Source organism: Xyrauchen texanus, chromosome 45 (assembly GCF_025860055.1).
Source record: "Xyrauchen texanus isolate HMW12.3.18 chromosome 45, RBS_HiC_50CHRs, whole genome shotgun sequence".
In the NCBI taxonomy this organism is placed as follows: Eukaryota; Metazoa; Chordata; class Actinopteri; order Cypriniformes; family Catostomidae; genus Xyrauchen; species Xyrauchen texanus.
In genome coordinates, this window is record NC_068320.1 from 17,095,287 (window position 1) to 17,112,795 (window position 17,509).

The 17,509-nt window shown below is 40.1% G+C and overlaps 1 protein-coding gene across 4 annotated transcripts; it reads right to left on the reverse strand.

The window, feature by feature from the left end:
- Positions 1-9,884: 9,884 nt before the first annotated feature.
- On the reverse strand, positions 9,885-16,805 carry LOC127637644 (uncharacterized). Of its 4 annotated transcripts, none has more exons than XM_052118815.1 (7): positions 16,703-16,805; positions 16,310-16,510; positions 15,521-15,584; positions 15,121-15,223; positions 14,737-14,933; positions 14,522-14,624; positions 9,885-11,803 (listed from the first exon to the last, which is right to left on the reverse strand). In XM_052118815.1, the coding sequence occupies exons 3-7, from the start codon at positions 15,565-15,567 to the stop codon at positions 11,198-11,200; spliced, it is 1,056 nt and encodes a 351-aa protein (XP_051974775.1). In that variant the 5' UTR covers positions 15,568-15,584; positions 16,310-16,510; positions 16,703-16,805; the 3' UTR covers positions 9,885-11,197. The 4 variants fall into 4 exon arrangements, with proteins under 4 accessions (XP_051974775.1, XP_051974774.1, XP_051974773.1 ...); XM_052118814.1 differs by having other exon boundaries at positions 9,885-11,801; positions 14,503-14,640; XM_052118813.1 differs by having other exon boundaries at positions 9,885-11,801; positions 14,503-14,649.
- Positions 16,806-17,509: the final 704 nt, after the last annotated feature.

Sequence of the window (17,509 nt, forward strand, 5' to 3'; positions counted from 1 at the left end):
AAAAGAAAATTCCATCATTGGGTGCGATTTACACCAATTGTACTTAATAAGCCAATATGTGTGGTCATGTAAATGCATTAAACAGCTTTCCTGTCTCACCTTATCAGTGTGAGGTCACAAATTACTTAAGTATAAACCAATCAACAATGGTAGATTTTGGACTATGCGTGACTACAATCTGTGTGACTACAAATGTTTGTTTTTGTTATGTTGTTTTTATGCCTAGTGCTCATACTTTTTATATGAAAAACAGGTTCAAAGTTTGAAGGTGGAACTTAAATTCAAAATTTTAAGTAATTGATTACCCACTATAAACTCACTCTAAATGCCCATCCCTAGTTTGAAAGATTTCCAAGTTGCAGAAGTGTTTCAGTTTGAAATTCTGGATTTCTGACAACGGGTTGGCTGACTTGCCTTTGGAGTGTTTTGTAGAGAGGTCATGTGGTTAAAGTTAGCAAAACCAAAATTCCCCCCAAAAAAAACAGCTAGTGCTTGGCTACTGATAGTGATCAAATCATGATATAGATGATAAGTAACAGCGCCATATTCAGCTTCCATAAACAGGTTTTACCCAGTTGGTGGCCAGTCTGTATTCCAGTCTCCACCTCTCTTTCCTACACTCTCTATCAGTGTTCTTTAATGTTTGTTAATCCTGAGGCTTGGAGAATAATTCCATTTGCCATGCTTGCACATCCTTTGGGCCCACCACCCATTGGAGGAACCGCAGGAGTCGGGTGCGCTGCCATATGGGCGGCAGTGAAGGCCGTGGGCCTCGACGGACCAGACCTGGGCAGCAAAGGCTTGCTCTGGGGACGTGGAATGTCACCTCACTGGGGGGGAAGGAGCCGGAACTAGGAGCGTTACCAGTTGGATCTGGTGGGGCTTACATCGACGCACAGTTTTGGCTCTGGATCCGTACTCCTGGATAGGGGATGGACTCTATTCTTCTCTGGAGTTTCCCGGGGTGTGAGGCGACGGGCGGGTGTGGGGATACTCACGAGTCCCCGGCTGAGCGCCACTACGTTGGAGTTTACCCCGGTGGACGAGAGGGTCGCCTCCCTACGCCTACGGGTTGTGGGGGGGAAAACTCTGACTGTTGTCTGTGCATATGCACCGAACAGCAGTTCAGAGTATTCGGCCTTCTTGGAGACCCTGAATGGAGTCCTGAATAGGGCCCCAGTAGGGGACTCCATAGTGATGCTGGGTGACTTCAACGCACACGTGGGAAATGACAGGGACACCTGGAAAGGCGTGATTGGGAGGAACGGCCTCCCTGATCTGAACTCAAGTGGATGTTTGTTATTGGATTTCTGTGCTAGTCATGGATTATCTATAACAAACACCATGTTCGAACATAAGGATGCTCATAAGTGTACGTGGTACCAGAGCACCCTAGGCCGAAGGTCGATGATCGATTTTGTAATCGTGTCGTCGGATCTGAGGCCATATGTTTTGGAAACTCGGGTAAAGAGAGGGGCAGAGCTGTCAACCGATCACCATCTGGTGGTGAGTTGGGTCAGGGGGTGGGGAAAGACTCTGGACAGACCTGGGAAGCCCAAGCGAGTAGTGCGGGTGAACTGGGAACGTTTGGAGGAGGTCCCTGTCCGCGAGATCTTCAACTCACACCTCCGGCGGAGCTTTTCAGGCATCCCTGCGGAGGTTGGGGACATTGAACCGGAGTGGGCAATGTTCAAAGCTTCCATTGCCGAAGCCGCGGTGGAGAGCTGCAGCCTCAAGGTTTTAGGTGCCGCAAGGGGTGGTAACCCTCGAACACCGTGGTGGACACTGGTGGTCAGGGAAGCCGTCCGACTGAAGAAAGAGGCCTTCCGGGATTTGTTGTCCCGGAGGTCTCCGGAGGCAGTTGCAAGGTACCGACAGGCCCGAAGGGCTGCGGCCTCGGCCGTGAGGGAGGCAAAGCAGTGGGTGTGGGAAAAGTTCGGAGAAGCCATGGAGAAGGACTTTCGGTCCGCACCAAAGTGCTTCTGGAAAACCATCCGCCACCTTAGGAGGGGGAAACGGGGAACCATTCAAGCTGTATACAGCAAAGATGGGACGCTGTTGACCTCAACCGAGGAGGTTATTGGGCGGTGGAAGGAACACTTTGAAGAACTCCTAAATCCCAACACGCCCTCTATGGTAGAGGCAGAGCCGGAGGATGATGGGGGATCAGATTCTATTTCCCTGGGGAGGTCACTGAGGTAGTCAAACAACTCCGCAGTGGCAAAGCCCCGGGGATTGATGAGATCCGACCAGAAATGCTGAAAGCTCTGGATGTGGAGGGGGTGTCATGGATGACACGCCTCTTCAACATTGCGTGGAAATCTGGGACAGTGCCTAAGGAGTGGCAGAACGGGGTGGTGGTTCCCCTCTTCAAAAAGGGGGATCAGAGAGTGTGTGCCAACTACAGGGGTATCACACTTCTCAGCCTCCCTGGTAAAGTTTACTCCAAGGTGCTGGAGAGGAGGGTTCGGCCGATTGTCGAACCTCAGATTGAAGAGGAACAATGCGGTTTTCGTCCTGGCCGTGGAACGACGGACCAGATCTTTACTCTCGCAAGGATCCTGGAGGGGGCCTGGGAGTATGCCCATCCGGTCTACATGTGTTTTGTGGATCTGGAGAAGGTGTATGACCGGGTCCCCCGGGAGAGACTGTGGGAGGTGCTGCGGGAGTACGGGGTGGGGGGGTCCCTTCTTAGGGCGATCCAATCCCTGTACGTCCAAAGCGAGGGCTGTGTCCGGGTCCTCGGCACAAAGTCGAGTTCATTCCATGTGGGGGTTGGTCTCCGCCAAGGCTGCGCTTTGTCACCAATCATGTTTGTGATATTCATGGACAGGATATCGAGGCGTAGTCGGGGTGGGGAAGGTGTGCGGTTCAGTGGGCTGGGGATCTCATCGCTGCTTTTTGCAGATGATGTTGTCTTCATGTCATCATCGGTCCGTGACCTTCAGCTCTCACTGGATCGGTTGGCAGTCGAGTGTGAAGCAGCTGGGATGAGGATTAGCACCTCTAAATCTGAGGCCATGGTTCTCAGCAGGAAACCGATGGAGTGCGTACTCCAGGTAGGGAATGAGGTTTTGCCCCAAGTGAAGGAGTTCAAGTACCTCGGGGTCTTGTTCACGAGTGAGGGGACAATGGAGCGGGAGGTTGGCCGGAGAGTCGGGGCAGCAGGGGCGGTATTGCACTCGCTCTATCGCACCGTTGTCACGAAAAGAGAGCTGAGCCGAAAGGCAAAGCTCTCGATCTACCGGTCAATTTTTGTTCCTACCCTCACCTATGGTCATGAAGGTTGGGTCATGACCGAAAGAACTAGGTCGCGAGTACAAGCGGCCGAAATGGGCTTCCTCAGAAGGGTGGCGGGCTTCTCCCTTAGAGATAGGGTGAGGAGCTCAGTCATCCGTGAGGAGCTCGGAGTAGAGCCGCTGCTCCTTTGCGTTGAAAGGAGTCAGTTGAGGTGGTTTGGGTATCTGGTAAGGATGCCCCCTGGCCGCCTCCCTAGGGAGGTGTTTCAGGCACGTCCAGCTGGGAGGAGGCCTCGGGGAAGACCCAGGACTAGGTGGAGAGATTACATCTCCACACTGGCCTGGGAACGCCTCGGGGTCGCCCAGTCAGAGCTGGTTAATGTGGCTCGGGATAGGGAAGTTTGGGGCCCCCTGCTGGAGCAGCTGCCCCCGCGACCCGACTTCGGATAAGCGGTTGAAGATGGATGGATGGATGGATGGATGGATGCTTGCACTCAAGGGGTTTTGAGACAGCAATGCTAGGACTTCATACGTGAGCTGATGAAACAATCATGTCAATTATGGTCATAAAACATGATCAGTTGTGTTATCAATACAGTCTAATCAACTGTCATAGACTCATGTTGCATTACAATGATGTCAGAAAGAATTTCTGCAGACAGATTGTGCAGATCTTTTGAACTAGGAGACATTTTTCTGGAAATGTAAACTATATGTAGACATTTAGTAACGTGAAAGCTATATAGATGTACCACTAGCGATACCAAACAGAATTGTAGTGACTCTGAAAACAGAAAAACTCCTGTCTTCCATTATTCACCCCAACAGTCACACACTTACACCTTTGGCTGATCCAATGTTGCCAATATTTACAATGTTGTCTTATTTATAGTTGTCTCTGCACACTAAGCTGGGATAGAAGTATTTGATCATAAATAAAATATTACATCAAGCATTTAAAGCTTAACAATCTAACAAGAAGGTCATTAAAAATTTTCTCAAACTCAAAATCTGAGCAACAACAGATAGCAATTAGCGAATAAAGCTAGAGCTTATTTAAAATGACTTCTCTGCCACCCGTATAATAAAATATTAAAAATGAATATTAATCTGCTTAAAAATGAAAACTGCCTAGTGCCACTGACTAAATCAGTTCAGTAATGGAGGCCTATGCAAACCAAATGCAAAAGAGCAAACAATTATGATTTAGCCTTAGTATGTTGTGTTGTATGTTATACTGATCCATATACAGATAAATCAACAGGAATCCATGCCATTTAAAAGCAACTTATATTGAAAGTGAACTCTGTGAATGAACAGTTGGTTCTCACTATGTATAGACAGTGACTTCTCTATAAAGACTTTTCAAAAGACCACTCTGACCTCCCTTTAGATAATGTCTTTATTAGTATCTACCACACTGTGGTCAAAATAGCTCTTTTATTGGCAGATACTGTATGCACATAAAATAAAGTCCTTTGTTTAAGTGAGGTTGTTAGGGGCATTGGCTTTACATCACTGCTGTTTTGTCTTGATAAGTCCATGTGATTTCTCACCCTGCCACTGATTAGACGGCCGCTGCCCACTGAACAACTCAATCATGTCTGAAATATCCCCCCGGTTATTTAAGCTGAGTATTTTGGATCTGTGCTTGGTTAAATTAATATGGTGAAAATTAACGAGCATGCATGCTCAGAAATGTGTTCGAATAGAGTCCTTAAATAAATGGCTTGGTCAGCTTTCTCTGGCCTGTGGTGCATCAGGCCTCTGCGGAAGTCAAAGAGGGCGCAGCCGTTTAAAACAAGCGCCTGGCATGAGCTGACAGGCTAGGGGGGGATCTGTTCTGGCAGTCTTGGCAAAGGCCTTTATGAAAGTTATTGAATGATGCGGTTCCAAATACAGGCCCCACAGAGTGTGATCCAAATAAACCCATTCACCCTGACCTCGACTTTCTAAGCCACTGCTAGGGCAGTTATACAGTGAACAGAGGACCATAATGGATGAATACAGGTAAAGGATTCATCCAATAAAAATTATATTCTTCCATTACTAAAAATCAGCATTACATTTATCCTTATCAATAGTATCGAAGACATATCTGTAGCCACAAATAAAAAGTTAATAACAAATAATCAGAAAGTGTCTAATTTCACCTGCATTTACCCTATATTTATGACCCTTTAGGACCATCCATAAACAAACCTTATCAGCAGGGAGTGGATTTGCATTGACATCTGTGTCTTTTATTGTGTTATGGATTTCTTTCTGAGACAAACTTTTCCTGTGCCAAGTTATGCAGAGCTTAGCCTTAATATGGTTTAATTACAGGTGCTTGTTATAAAACTGCAAATGTCTCTACATTATTACCCAAAATGTATATGCCAATCTAAGTGTTGTGAAGTACAATGATGCCAGAAGTTCTCTGATTACAAGGACTATCTTTACTGTGACCCATAAAATATTCAAAGCACATTTATACTGTCATTTACAACCTTGGACTGATACAAAGGATTTGTCACATTCAGGCCATGTGCAATACGAAAAGTCATTGAGATCACAAGCTTATTGCTCATAATTTGGCATATTATTTGTTTTTCTCCAAATACTGTAGCTTGATTTTGTATTATGAAATTAAACTCATATGCAACTCAAAAGTATCAGATTTTTCTTTTCAGATTATTTTGAAAGTGGTGTCAGGAAAATGCATTTTGTATTGTAAATAAAAGGACTTACTGTATTTACTGTACTTGTACTGTATTTACTGTACTTGCAATAACTCTTCATGTTCATAATACTAAATGAAACCATATATGTCTTGACTCTGACAGTCCAGTTTAACACTTTTACGGAGGCATTTTTTAGAAACAAACATGATTCTCATCCACGTCATGTAACAATCGTTCTTAAAAAGCATTGAATAAAACGAAGAACAACTTTTGTAGACATCTGGACTTCTTTTTCTGGTTATTGCTTATGCGAGATCTTCTGGTAATAGATTTGACAATGTCGTAATCTTCATGAATTGACCGAGTGCTCAGGTGGAAATTTGGTGCTATTTAGAGAGTTGAATATAGAAAGTTACATAGATGCATTGGCACACTGCAAAATCTCACCATGCACACCAAGAAGGTGATGGTCCCTATGAGAGATAAAGACTGTATGATGCAGTATTCCGAGAACAGGTGTTGTTCGTGCACACAGGTGCATGTCGATGAAACTATAGATTACAAATGGCAGATCAAAAACAGACTAGTGGTGAAAGCTTCACCATGGCCTTAGATAATCTTAGACAGGCAATAATATGTTGGAGTAAGTTTATAAACACAAACATGCCTTGGTTGAGATCATATGACATCAAGCATATGGTTCACATAGAGAAAGGATTGACACCTCATTGTAAGTAAATTGGAACGTGTGCCCTAGTGAGCATACCAGTGGCCTTCCAGTTTTGGAGTCAGGTCTGATGCTGAAGTAGCAACGGCAGCTGTAATCCTAACATTTTGCTAGAAATCTGATAGGTGTATAAATGACCTCCACATTTATAGAGTGCTGTTCGTAAATGCATTGCAGCTGTTTTCCATAAATGGCATATTCCATGTACATTGTCCCAAAATTTGGACACTTTTTGGCCCTGAAGTCACACTTAGAAATGTAGAAATTTACTGCATTCATTGACAAAATCAAACTAAGTGGCATATGCAAAGAATTATGATAAAAAAAAAACATATCAGAACTACAGTAAGTTCACTTTCTGAGACATTATTTTCAGTTACTTCTAACCAACTGGTGTCAAGGTCATTTTTAGCAGCGGTATGAAGTTCACACATATGTCCTAGCAGAGTCCATATGTATGGTTAATCAATTTTGAATATTACATCTAATATTTGTATTTAAATATAATTGGAATAATAACTTCTACTGTGAAATGTTTTGCTTGAAAAGTTTGTTTGTGCTACATTTCTTTCAAAAAATGTCACTTGGGTTGAAACTTATCCTGATTTGTTCAGTTATATATTTGATTTGAAACAAAGCCAAGAAGTAATTTTACCATAATGGTAGTGACAATGATTTCGATTTTGTTTTTAGCAATGTGTGCTAATTCTACACTAGAATGATGCTGTCATCATGTGGTTAACATTAGAACAAGGCACACCATAGGCTGACCACAGACAAAGGTTTATGATGCTCTCTAGTGGTAAAGGCATTCCTGTGCATATTGGCTAGAAGGTTTACATACAGTATTTTCTCATATTTTTTGCTGCTTTATGTACCTTTATTCTCTTAGTTAGTTATTTTCAAATGGTAGACCTACACTTTCAATTTATGGATGTTCTGAGATATATGTAAGTACCAAAACAAACTAAGATTTTCTACAACTTACTGTACTCTGACAACTTTTGCTAATTGTGCCTGTGTTTGGTATGAGGGACCATACTACCAATATTCAGTGTAGGAATGAGAAAAAAAGGTCTGGCGGTGCCGGGAGGGGGCTGAGGCTTGGGGGTTTCTGCCATGGGTAATGGCTGACCAGATAATCGAAGCATGAAACCAGGGAGCTGTTACACCCTTACACAAGCACAGCAGGAGGAACAAGACCCGAGAAACAGACCTCATGTTTATACACACACAAACATATTTACTGAGCTATATAAATGTGGACATGCAATAAGACTTCTTTTGTTTTTATATATATATAGCTAATTATAATAGAGTATCGTCTAACCCTCAACCAAACCCAAACCCTACCCCTAAACTAAAACATCTTTAGAATAATATATACATTTAAACAGTCATTTATTTATGAATTGTTTTTCTAAACTAGGATGTCAGATTTAGTTAACTTATGCGGACAAAGGTCTCCCCTAACTATACCTAAGTACATATACAAACACAGGTGTGTTTTCGATCAGGGTGGGGACTTCATTGTCTTGTATTGTTTTTATAATGTGCAAATGATGTTTTTTAGTCCATAATCCTGCCTTTACCCCTAAAGATAACCCTCACAAAACCTTTCTGCTTTTTAGATTTTAGAGGAAAATTCAGGGTTCAATACAAGTTAAGCTCAATCCACAGCAATATATTTTTAACGTCCCTCTTTTTCTTTAATAAAAGCAAAAATGTGGGTTACAGTGAGGCACTTACAATGGAAGTGAATTGAGCCAATCCGTAAAGATTAAAATGCTCACTTTTTCAAAGGTATAGCAACCAGACGTAAACAATATGCGTGTTAAATTATTTTTTAGACTCATGTCACAAATGCTTAAGCCTAATTTGTATTGAACCTGGAATATTCCTTTAATTAAAACATTACTCATTATATAGGAACCGTTTTCTTCATGTAGACCAATGGGTGGTCCCCACAATATCGGTGATTTCAGGCTTTATTATTCTTGTGGGGACATTTGCTCCTCAAAATGTTGGCAAAAACTGACCCATATACACACACACACACACACACACACACACACACACACACACACACACACACACACTGGCTCAGCAATCAAGCTAAGCCTGGGCAGGAGCAGACCCCAGTTGTGACATGTTTGCTTACCACTGTTGAAAGAGATGAACATTCAAAGGTTGTTAGGTATATCCCTGTCCTAAGCACTGTGAAGAAAATCTGCAAAACCCTTCATTCCATCAGCTCCAATATCAAAGTCACATTCTTCATCTGTGACACCACCGAGCTGCTCTTTATTTTATGTGTTCCGACAGAAGAGAATGTGGGCATTCTGCTATGATCTCATTGCTGAAGCAATTTACAATCCACCGTTGTGACATTTTTGCTTGGCCATTCCAGTCTGTGCATTGAAGGCCATACTGACAGCAGTGTAAGAGCTGCACTGTGCCAGATCGTGTGCTGACCACTAGTCTGAGACAGCAGCTAAGAGCAGCCAAAATACTGCCACTTGCAGTCTTTATCAAATGTCCTTAAAATAAATGGCCTGATAAAGTATATTACGGCAATGTTTGAAACATAATTAGCTTTTCAAAATATTTGACTGGATTGGTGTAGTTGGCAGAGCTTTATTAGTAGGGCCTATACATTTTAAAATGCATAATTTCAAAATGATTTAGATGATGTACATTGTGATTTCAGTCTAATTTATACCAAATCTATAACCTTATCATCCTCATTAGCAGCAATAAGGACAATGATAACAACAGCTAAATCTTACAATTCAAATTAGATATACCGGTACAGTATATATTTTATTTCTGCAGCATAACACAGTGTCAAGCCAAAAAATGACACTGGTCATTGGACCATTGTTTCAATAATATCAATAATGTGAACTAATGATGTTCCAGCATTCTGTTTAATCCTCATGAAATAAATGGTAGTGGCTATTTATCCTCTAAATTTGGGAGTTGTCAATGAAAAATGATACTTTTTTAAATAATATTTTTTCTCTAAACTATGCCAGCAAAGTGGGTAAAAGTTAAGTGAATTTAGACTCCTGAGTTGACTTCATTGAGTCTTAAATAACACAAAGCAGCTTTAAATGGTCATTGGCAATAGATCTGATGCATATTATTATAGTATATTACTTTAGATTATGCTCAACAAAGCAAATTGCTTCGATTTTACTTAGAAAAAGAAAAGAAGAAAGCAATGGAGAGTAAGGTGAAGAAAAAATATTTTATTTCACTTTAGTAAGACAGTAAAATGGATTTGTACCTCAGGGGTCTTAACACCCTGGAAAATGTACAGCTCCTCTGAGACACTTCCTGTACTGCTCACTGAGATTCTGTGGAGCAGTGCAGCCCCCCCATGTTCAGTTCTGACATGGCTTTATAATCCTTAAGGGAACCAGATAAAAGACGACACGTGATTCGATAATGACTTGACAAAATAGAGCGATGAACAGAAGTGATATGAACTCATCTCCAATAATTGCTGAGCAATCAGGAACAGTGCTAAGAGACTTGGCTTTATAGTCTTTTAAAGGAATAGTTCACCCAAGAATGATGATTCTTATAATTTACTCACCCTTATGTCATCTTAAACTTGTATGACTTTCTTTCTTCCGCAGAACACAAGCAAAGATATTTGAATGGAGATGTGTTGTCTGTTTGTCCATAAAATGCAAGTGAAAAGTGACTAAACTTTCTAGCTCCAAAAATGACATAAAGGTAGCATAAAGGTAATCCATAAAACTCCAGTGGTTTAATCCAAATCTTCTGAAGTGATCCAGTTTTCGGGGAGAACAGACCAAAATATAACTCCTTTTTCACTATAAACCTTGACATCATCAGTCTCCTTGGCGATCATGATTTCAAGCTTGAATACCCTAGTGCCTGAGTAAACTAAATGTTTATGCTACCCTATTTTAAGCTCTATTGGACTGTCAAGTTCCTGACAAAAAAAAAAGCATCATAAAAGTACCAAAACATTAGTTATATGAATTGTGCACTATATTTAAAGTCTTCTGAAGCCATAAGATAGCTTTGTGTGACGAGCTGACCGAAATTTAAGTAATTCACTTAAAGTCTTCCCCTCTGCCATAGTCCTCAACTCTCATTTGTGCAATTTGAATATGCGCATATATTACGAGGGACATGAGAACCAATATTGTGTTGCATTATTGAGATAATATCAGCGAATAACAACTTCCTGAAATTGAATAACTTGAATATAAACTTTATAACACACTTTCTGAAGTCCTATTTTTTGCACAAAGCTATCGTTTGATGTCAGAAGACTCGCATGCACAACTTTTAGGATGCTTTTTTTCAATTTTTGAGCTTTACAGGCTCTAATCATCAATCACTTTCAAAGAATGGAAAAGAGCAGAGTCAACATTCTGCTAAACTTCCACACAAGAAAAACAGTCTTACAGTTTTGGAACGACATGAGGATGAGTAAAGAATCACATAATTTGTATTCTTGGTAAACTATCCCTATATATGGGCATTATTATTAAGTAACAGTGCAATGCTTGTTTTGTCTATCAAGCCACATGTCTCGTCTCAGTACGACAGAGGTGTTTTGGAGAAGGTGTTGGGCAAGTCATGGTGATCCTGGGAAGCTTTTGTCCTTGGGAGTTGCAAAGCTCCACAGTGCGTTCCATCAGGGAGCCATATGGGCCCCTGCGGGCAGGCACCAGATGCACCTGTTTCAGGTGGCAAGGTATATGGACCTGTGGCAGAGCTGCGCGATGAGGTAGGGGAGAGTGGAGGATCTGGCAGCACAGATGCTCTTGGAACCCAGAAAATGGCTCCAGCAGGTGGGGCACCAGTGTGCAGTTACACACTCCTCCATTTGGTGCATGTGCTTTCTTCAGTACAGACCTCAGGGGTTGGCATGCTCTATCAGTCTGCTCCATTTGTTGCTCAGTGTCAGAACTGATAGGGTACACTGCCTGCACTACAGGACTTTGGAAAGAGAGGCGAGATCCCATGGACACTCCAGAGGCTTTGAAAGGGGACAGGTAGGGCCCATTTCCTTGAACACTGTGCACCTTAACAGACAGAGCCGTCTGGCCGACAGGTACAATTTTCAGATGGTTGAATGCATGAGCATGTTTTGCTGAATTGGTTTCCATTTTGTCTGGCCTTTTCATAAAAACATGAAAAAATTATTCGATTTTGAAATACTATTTAAAAACAGGAGTGTACAGTATACTTATATATAGAATATATAGAGCGATGGTGTATGTATATACTACTAAAAAATTACAACACACATGCAGACTTGCATACTTTGTGCATGAGTGACCAAGTAAAAGTTATAAGAATCTGCCATTGAATAATCCAACACAAAGGTGTAAACATTAGTTGTGCTTGATAATTTTGTTGCCATAACACCACAGTTTGAAAGAATCAAAAAGTGAAATATGATTGTTTTAATCATATACAAATACAAATTCTCTTTTATGTCCTGATCAATGCAGCTGTAACCCCCAAGTAGCCCAAACAGTTCTATTTGCTTTTACCATAGGCAGTTTTATACTAAATTTGCTATTTTTTACTTGTCTTTGAGCTTGCTTGGGTGAATAATCCAATGTTATGTCTAAGATATTCAGAACAAAATAAGCAGTCCATCAGGAAAAGCATGCAAAACAAATAATCTGAATAATATGTTTTTGACTATTGGTTATAACATCTTTTATAACATTTCAAAGGGGAGAATCTTAGATTTCTAATGACACCTAGATTGAACTTCTAGTCCACTCAGAGGTAGAGATATTCGATGAAACAATAGAGGATTGAAACTGAAAATTAGACTGAATGTCTATGGACGAGCACATCTGTGAGGGCTAAAATATGTTAGAGCACCACCTACATTTCAGATCTGCATTTTGTGACGTAAGTTGATAGAGGAAAAAAAAAATTCCTAGTGCTTGCTACCATCTAGTAGTGGAATACAATAAGACTTTAAAAGAGAGATAGAGTGAACATAACCAAAATTACATGCTAACAAATTTAGGGCAAAAAAACCCCAAAAAAAACATGTATTTTTATTTCTGTTCAACATAAGATTGTAAACAATAATATATTTTTTATGAATAACTTAAGTGTTTTTTTATTATTTGGGGGGTGTTCTAAAAAATTTGACCAATTTCTTGAAATTAGTCCACAGTATGCTTGAATTGTGAGCTTATAAATTTGAGTGAGAAAAATTGCATCTGGAACCCCAAAAAGGCACCAGAGTTTAGTTTGTTCTTGCTTTGCCATGGCGGGAACAAACCTCAGCACTCAAGCGGGGTGCCATTAAACTGGATATGTTATAATTCTAGTAAGTTTCGATAAATATATTAACTTGAACTAACTTGCTCAGCAATACCTTAACAGGGTTTCAAACTTTTGCTCCGCCATGACAGTAGTTGGCTTAAAAGAGAAAATTCATGGTAGAGCAGACAGTTCAAACTAATCTCGCTATAGCACCCCTTGTGGCAACATTGAGAATGCAACGCATACTTGCATTGTGTTATGAATTGCTGACACATTTTGGAACACAACTATGCACAAGATTGAGCTTGTATAGCTAGAAAAGTCTGGGTTCACATACTTGCGTAGAGTAAGATTTGGCTTTTAGGGTTAGGGATTTCAACAAACTAATTTTGAAACTTTGGTGGGAAACTTGTGTAAATACGCCACATATTTCCTTTTTGCGCTACAGAGAGGAATGATATCTCAAATTGTGCACCTAGCAACCACCAAGAACAACCTAGTAACCCCCTAGAATCTTCATAGTTACACTAAAGTTTTGCATGGGCAAGCACCACTCACATGTTGGAAAAATTATGTGAGAAGAAAGAACATTATACAGTATTTCTTAGTGGCCATTTCATGGCATTTATTGCTGGTGACATATTGGCTTGTAGAACATTACCAAGTGAACAAAACTATACCATCACTACATGCCAGATTCCGTCAGACTAAACAATCTTCCCTCTCTACTGTTGACTTTGCAACAGATAAACATATGAATATTATCAGGTTTTCAATCACATTAAGTTCCTATTACCATTTTGGTTATTCACTCAGATCTATTAGTGATAGTTCCAACATTCGGCAAGTGCAGACATACTGCAACTAATTGCTCTGAAATCAAATAACAAGTGATGTGTCTACCAGTGAGACAAGAGAGAAGCCGTTTAAACTTGTTTACTTTACAAGCTCGCAGTCCTGTTCTCTTGTTGCTCTGTTTAATTCCACTTTACTGGGACACTTTAATTTCATTTTATTGGCTCAGCTGTGGGGGCTGAGAGTAACTGAATAGAAATCTGTATGGTTTCTTTCTCTGCCTCTTAGTTTACAGCTCTACATGCTCCCTTATGCACCTTGCAGTCACAAATAAATGAGGGAAGCAGAAAAATACTTGCCCATGTAATGCAGAGTCTAACCACGCTTTAAATCATTAATAAGCAGAAAATGACTCTGCACATATAAGCCGGGCAAGATATCGACTGTGCCTTTTCATTTTTGCTCTGTGAATTTAATGAACAGTCCCCTAAATGCAGCAAGAAGTCAAGACTTGCAAAAAGTGTCTTCTGCCTACAGTGACATGTATTGATAAAAATGTACCTTCCTATGGGCCAAAGAAAGAAAGGTCACTGAATTCTGTTGAGAAGTCCTGTTTTCATTTTCAGGGTTTCCAGACTAAATAACTCCCTCCACATTCACAATATTTAGAATAGTAGGGATTTTCAGTGGCAGATTCTCACATTTGGTCTTTTATATGGCCTCACTGTTTTCAGTTCACTGTGGCACGAAGTAGAGTGGCTGTTAATAGGAAAAAAGGATTTAATACCTGCATCCAGCCCTACAAGGTGGTCTCGGGGGTCCATTTCCTTCCAAGTATTTCTGGATTTGGTGATCGGTGGAAGTTTGAAGACAGTTTTGCACCCAGTGCCTATCACAATCAAACTGCACCTGGGACACCATTTTCCTGGAATGACTGATCTCATTGTGGTATCCAATTGATAATGTGTAATGTATGAAGCCTGTATAAACATTTAGCTCTGGAATGGTCACTATTCTGTACCTGGAACTTATAAGAGGGGGACTTCTGGAAATGACTTTATTCTCAGAATTTCTGTGTGGCCTATTTTGTCTGGATTGGAGGGTTAATGCAGTCATCACCGCTGGTAGACTCTTGTGACTCCGAGTGTCATCATCATCATCGTCATCCCTTAGTGCCCCTTTTACACCAGGGAGGCGAGGAAGGCTAGCAATTACATCCTACACAATACAAGTGTACAAAGATGTTTTATATTAACAGCTATTTAAGTAACTTATTGTTTAGATTAAACAATTTGAAATGCACTGTAGGTGTCTATCTATTTATAAAAAAAATTTCCTGCTTTACAATCTTTATAGAATCTATAATGACTCTGTAATATAGAGCTGGATGATTTTGCAGTGTTACCCGGTGGTGTAATAATGAGACCGGTTCTGAGTAATGTGACGGTACAGGTGAAACGTCACGAAATGGTGACTGGCTTCGTCGTTTCATGATTTTGTTGGAGGGCCTGTTGAAGGTTGCAAGTGATTTTGTATAAAAGACAGATTAATTTAGCTGTTTTGGCAATAAACTTAAAATGGTTTAAATCAACTAAGGACTGAAAAAGATTGATATATTCATGCTGCAAGTTACTTTTGCAGATTTCTTACCCTCTTTAATGCATGATGACTGTAAGTATTGTAAATTATCATAGTCATAGCAGTGGTTTCTACAGACAAATACCTTGAAATGCAGTCGTACAAAAGTTTAAATATTTCTAAATATTTGCATTCTTGTTGCACATGAACATTGAGGAAAACATTACCAGTCTCCAATCCCATCCATGGCAAGACCTCTGCCAGAAAAGCCCATCCTGACTCTTATTTACCCTTAAAGAGAACAAATAGTTAGAACTGGTGGGGACTCTTAGAATTATATTTACCAAATAAACTTGAATTCATATTCCCAAACCTCTCCATCCTAAAAATAATAATTTAATAAGCTGATATTCTCGAGCAACAATTCTGTTTTTATCTTTAGCATTTAGGGATTTCCAAAATGCTGTAGTGCCAGCAGTCCATTAACATATAAATAGGTGTTTCATTGCATAAATTCAATGCATGTGCACTGAAAATATATTTTCAGTCACAGTGGAGATAATTTGTCTTTTACTGAAGCAGCAGGATTGTTCTAAATCAATCTCATGCTTTCAGATATTAATCAAACACACAATCCACCATGACATAAATTGCTCCTGTTGCCTTCCCCCATTTTCTCCACATAAACCTTCTTTTTCTCCATCTGAAATCTGTCAGTGCTAGATTAATGCAGCTTTAAAAGAAATAATGGAAACTGAAGAAATTAGTGTATTCTTGCATTTCAGCCAACAACAGATTAAAAAATAACCAATAAGGTTATAAATTGCACATTGCTTAAAAACAGACTGCATACTCTTCTTACTTATGCTAAAGATGTTTTATTAAACAGAAGAATAAAAGAGAACATTGAAAAAGAAAAATATCAAAGACTGAGGCAAATGTACTGTTTTTGTATCTCAATGATGAGTTGAAGAAAATCGCATTAAAAACAACAACAACAAAATCCTTTAACTTACCGTATACCATTACCAAATATTATAAATACTGCTTGGTGGAAGGGCTCCCATGTACTAAGGACAATCCACAGTACTGAAACCAGGACATTACCATGACCACACTAACAGACCAGTCAAAATTCTCAAAGAGAACAAAACTCTCAACTTCTGATTGGTTGGTTGTGTCCCAGAACCCACACAGAGCTGAGAACCATTTTTTTCCTGTGGAATAATTAGTAAAGGGTCGTTAATATCAGAAAAAAGTTAACAAAGAACTAGGAGTCATGGTAATACGGATTACCAAGGTAACTTGATGTTGTCTACATAATATACCAGTACTAAAAACTCTCCTACTGTATTATAAGAAAATTAACACTCACTTTTGGTTGGTTTCATGCACAAGCTCATTCCTACCTTAAAAAGCACTTTAGCTTCCTTAAATCAACAAGTCCAATGTCATGTTCCAGTTCTAGAACTTGCCTTAACATACAGATATTTTTTAGTGCATAGACTTAACTCTGGCACATAGCTAGTGTAAGCATCATTAGTAAGATGATATGAGTTATATCCCCCATCAGGGGTGAGGTCTCTCTGCATTGTTTGAATCCGGCTTAGAGGTGAAACATTAAGCTTCAGGCTTTAAAGCTGCTACAAGCGACTGCTCAGTGGGCCGTGGAGGGGTCTGACAGCGGAAGGGAGGCACTAATCTGCAGTGCGTGAACAATGCTGAGCCTTTTTATGACCTCCTGCTGTGTTCTCCCATAGAGAATCGTAGCCAAACACTCTGTCATCATCATAAAACACATCCCATCTCTTACAATAATTAGCATTTTTGCTTTCTCACAATGATATGATCAAATACAGTATACGCAAAGTTTGAAAGGAAACTGTGTGCCAAAAGTTTCCTTGAATCCTTGTGATATTCAGATTTTTTTTTTTTTTTTGAACAAGTTAAACTCAATAGCTAGCATGTGTGGCATAATGTTGATTACTACAAAAAATAATCTTGACATCCATCCATCCTTTTTTTTATATGCAAAATCGAAGTTACATTAAGGCACTTACAATGGGAGTGAATGGGGCCAATTTTGTGAGGATTTAAAAGGCAGAAAATGTAAGCTTATAATTTTATAAAAGTACTTGCATTAATTAATCTGTAAAAACATGTTTAAAAAAAAAGTATTATTTGAGCTGTAAACATCCGAGTAACATTGAAGCAGC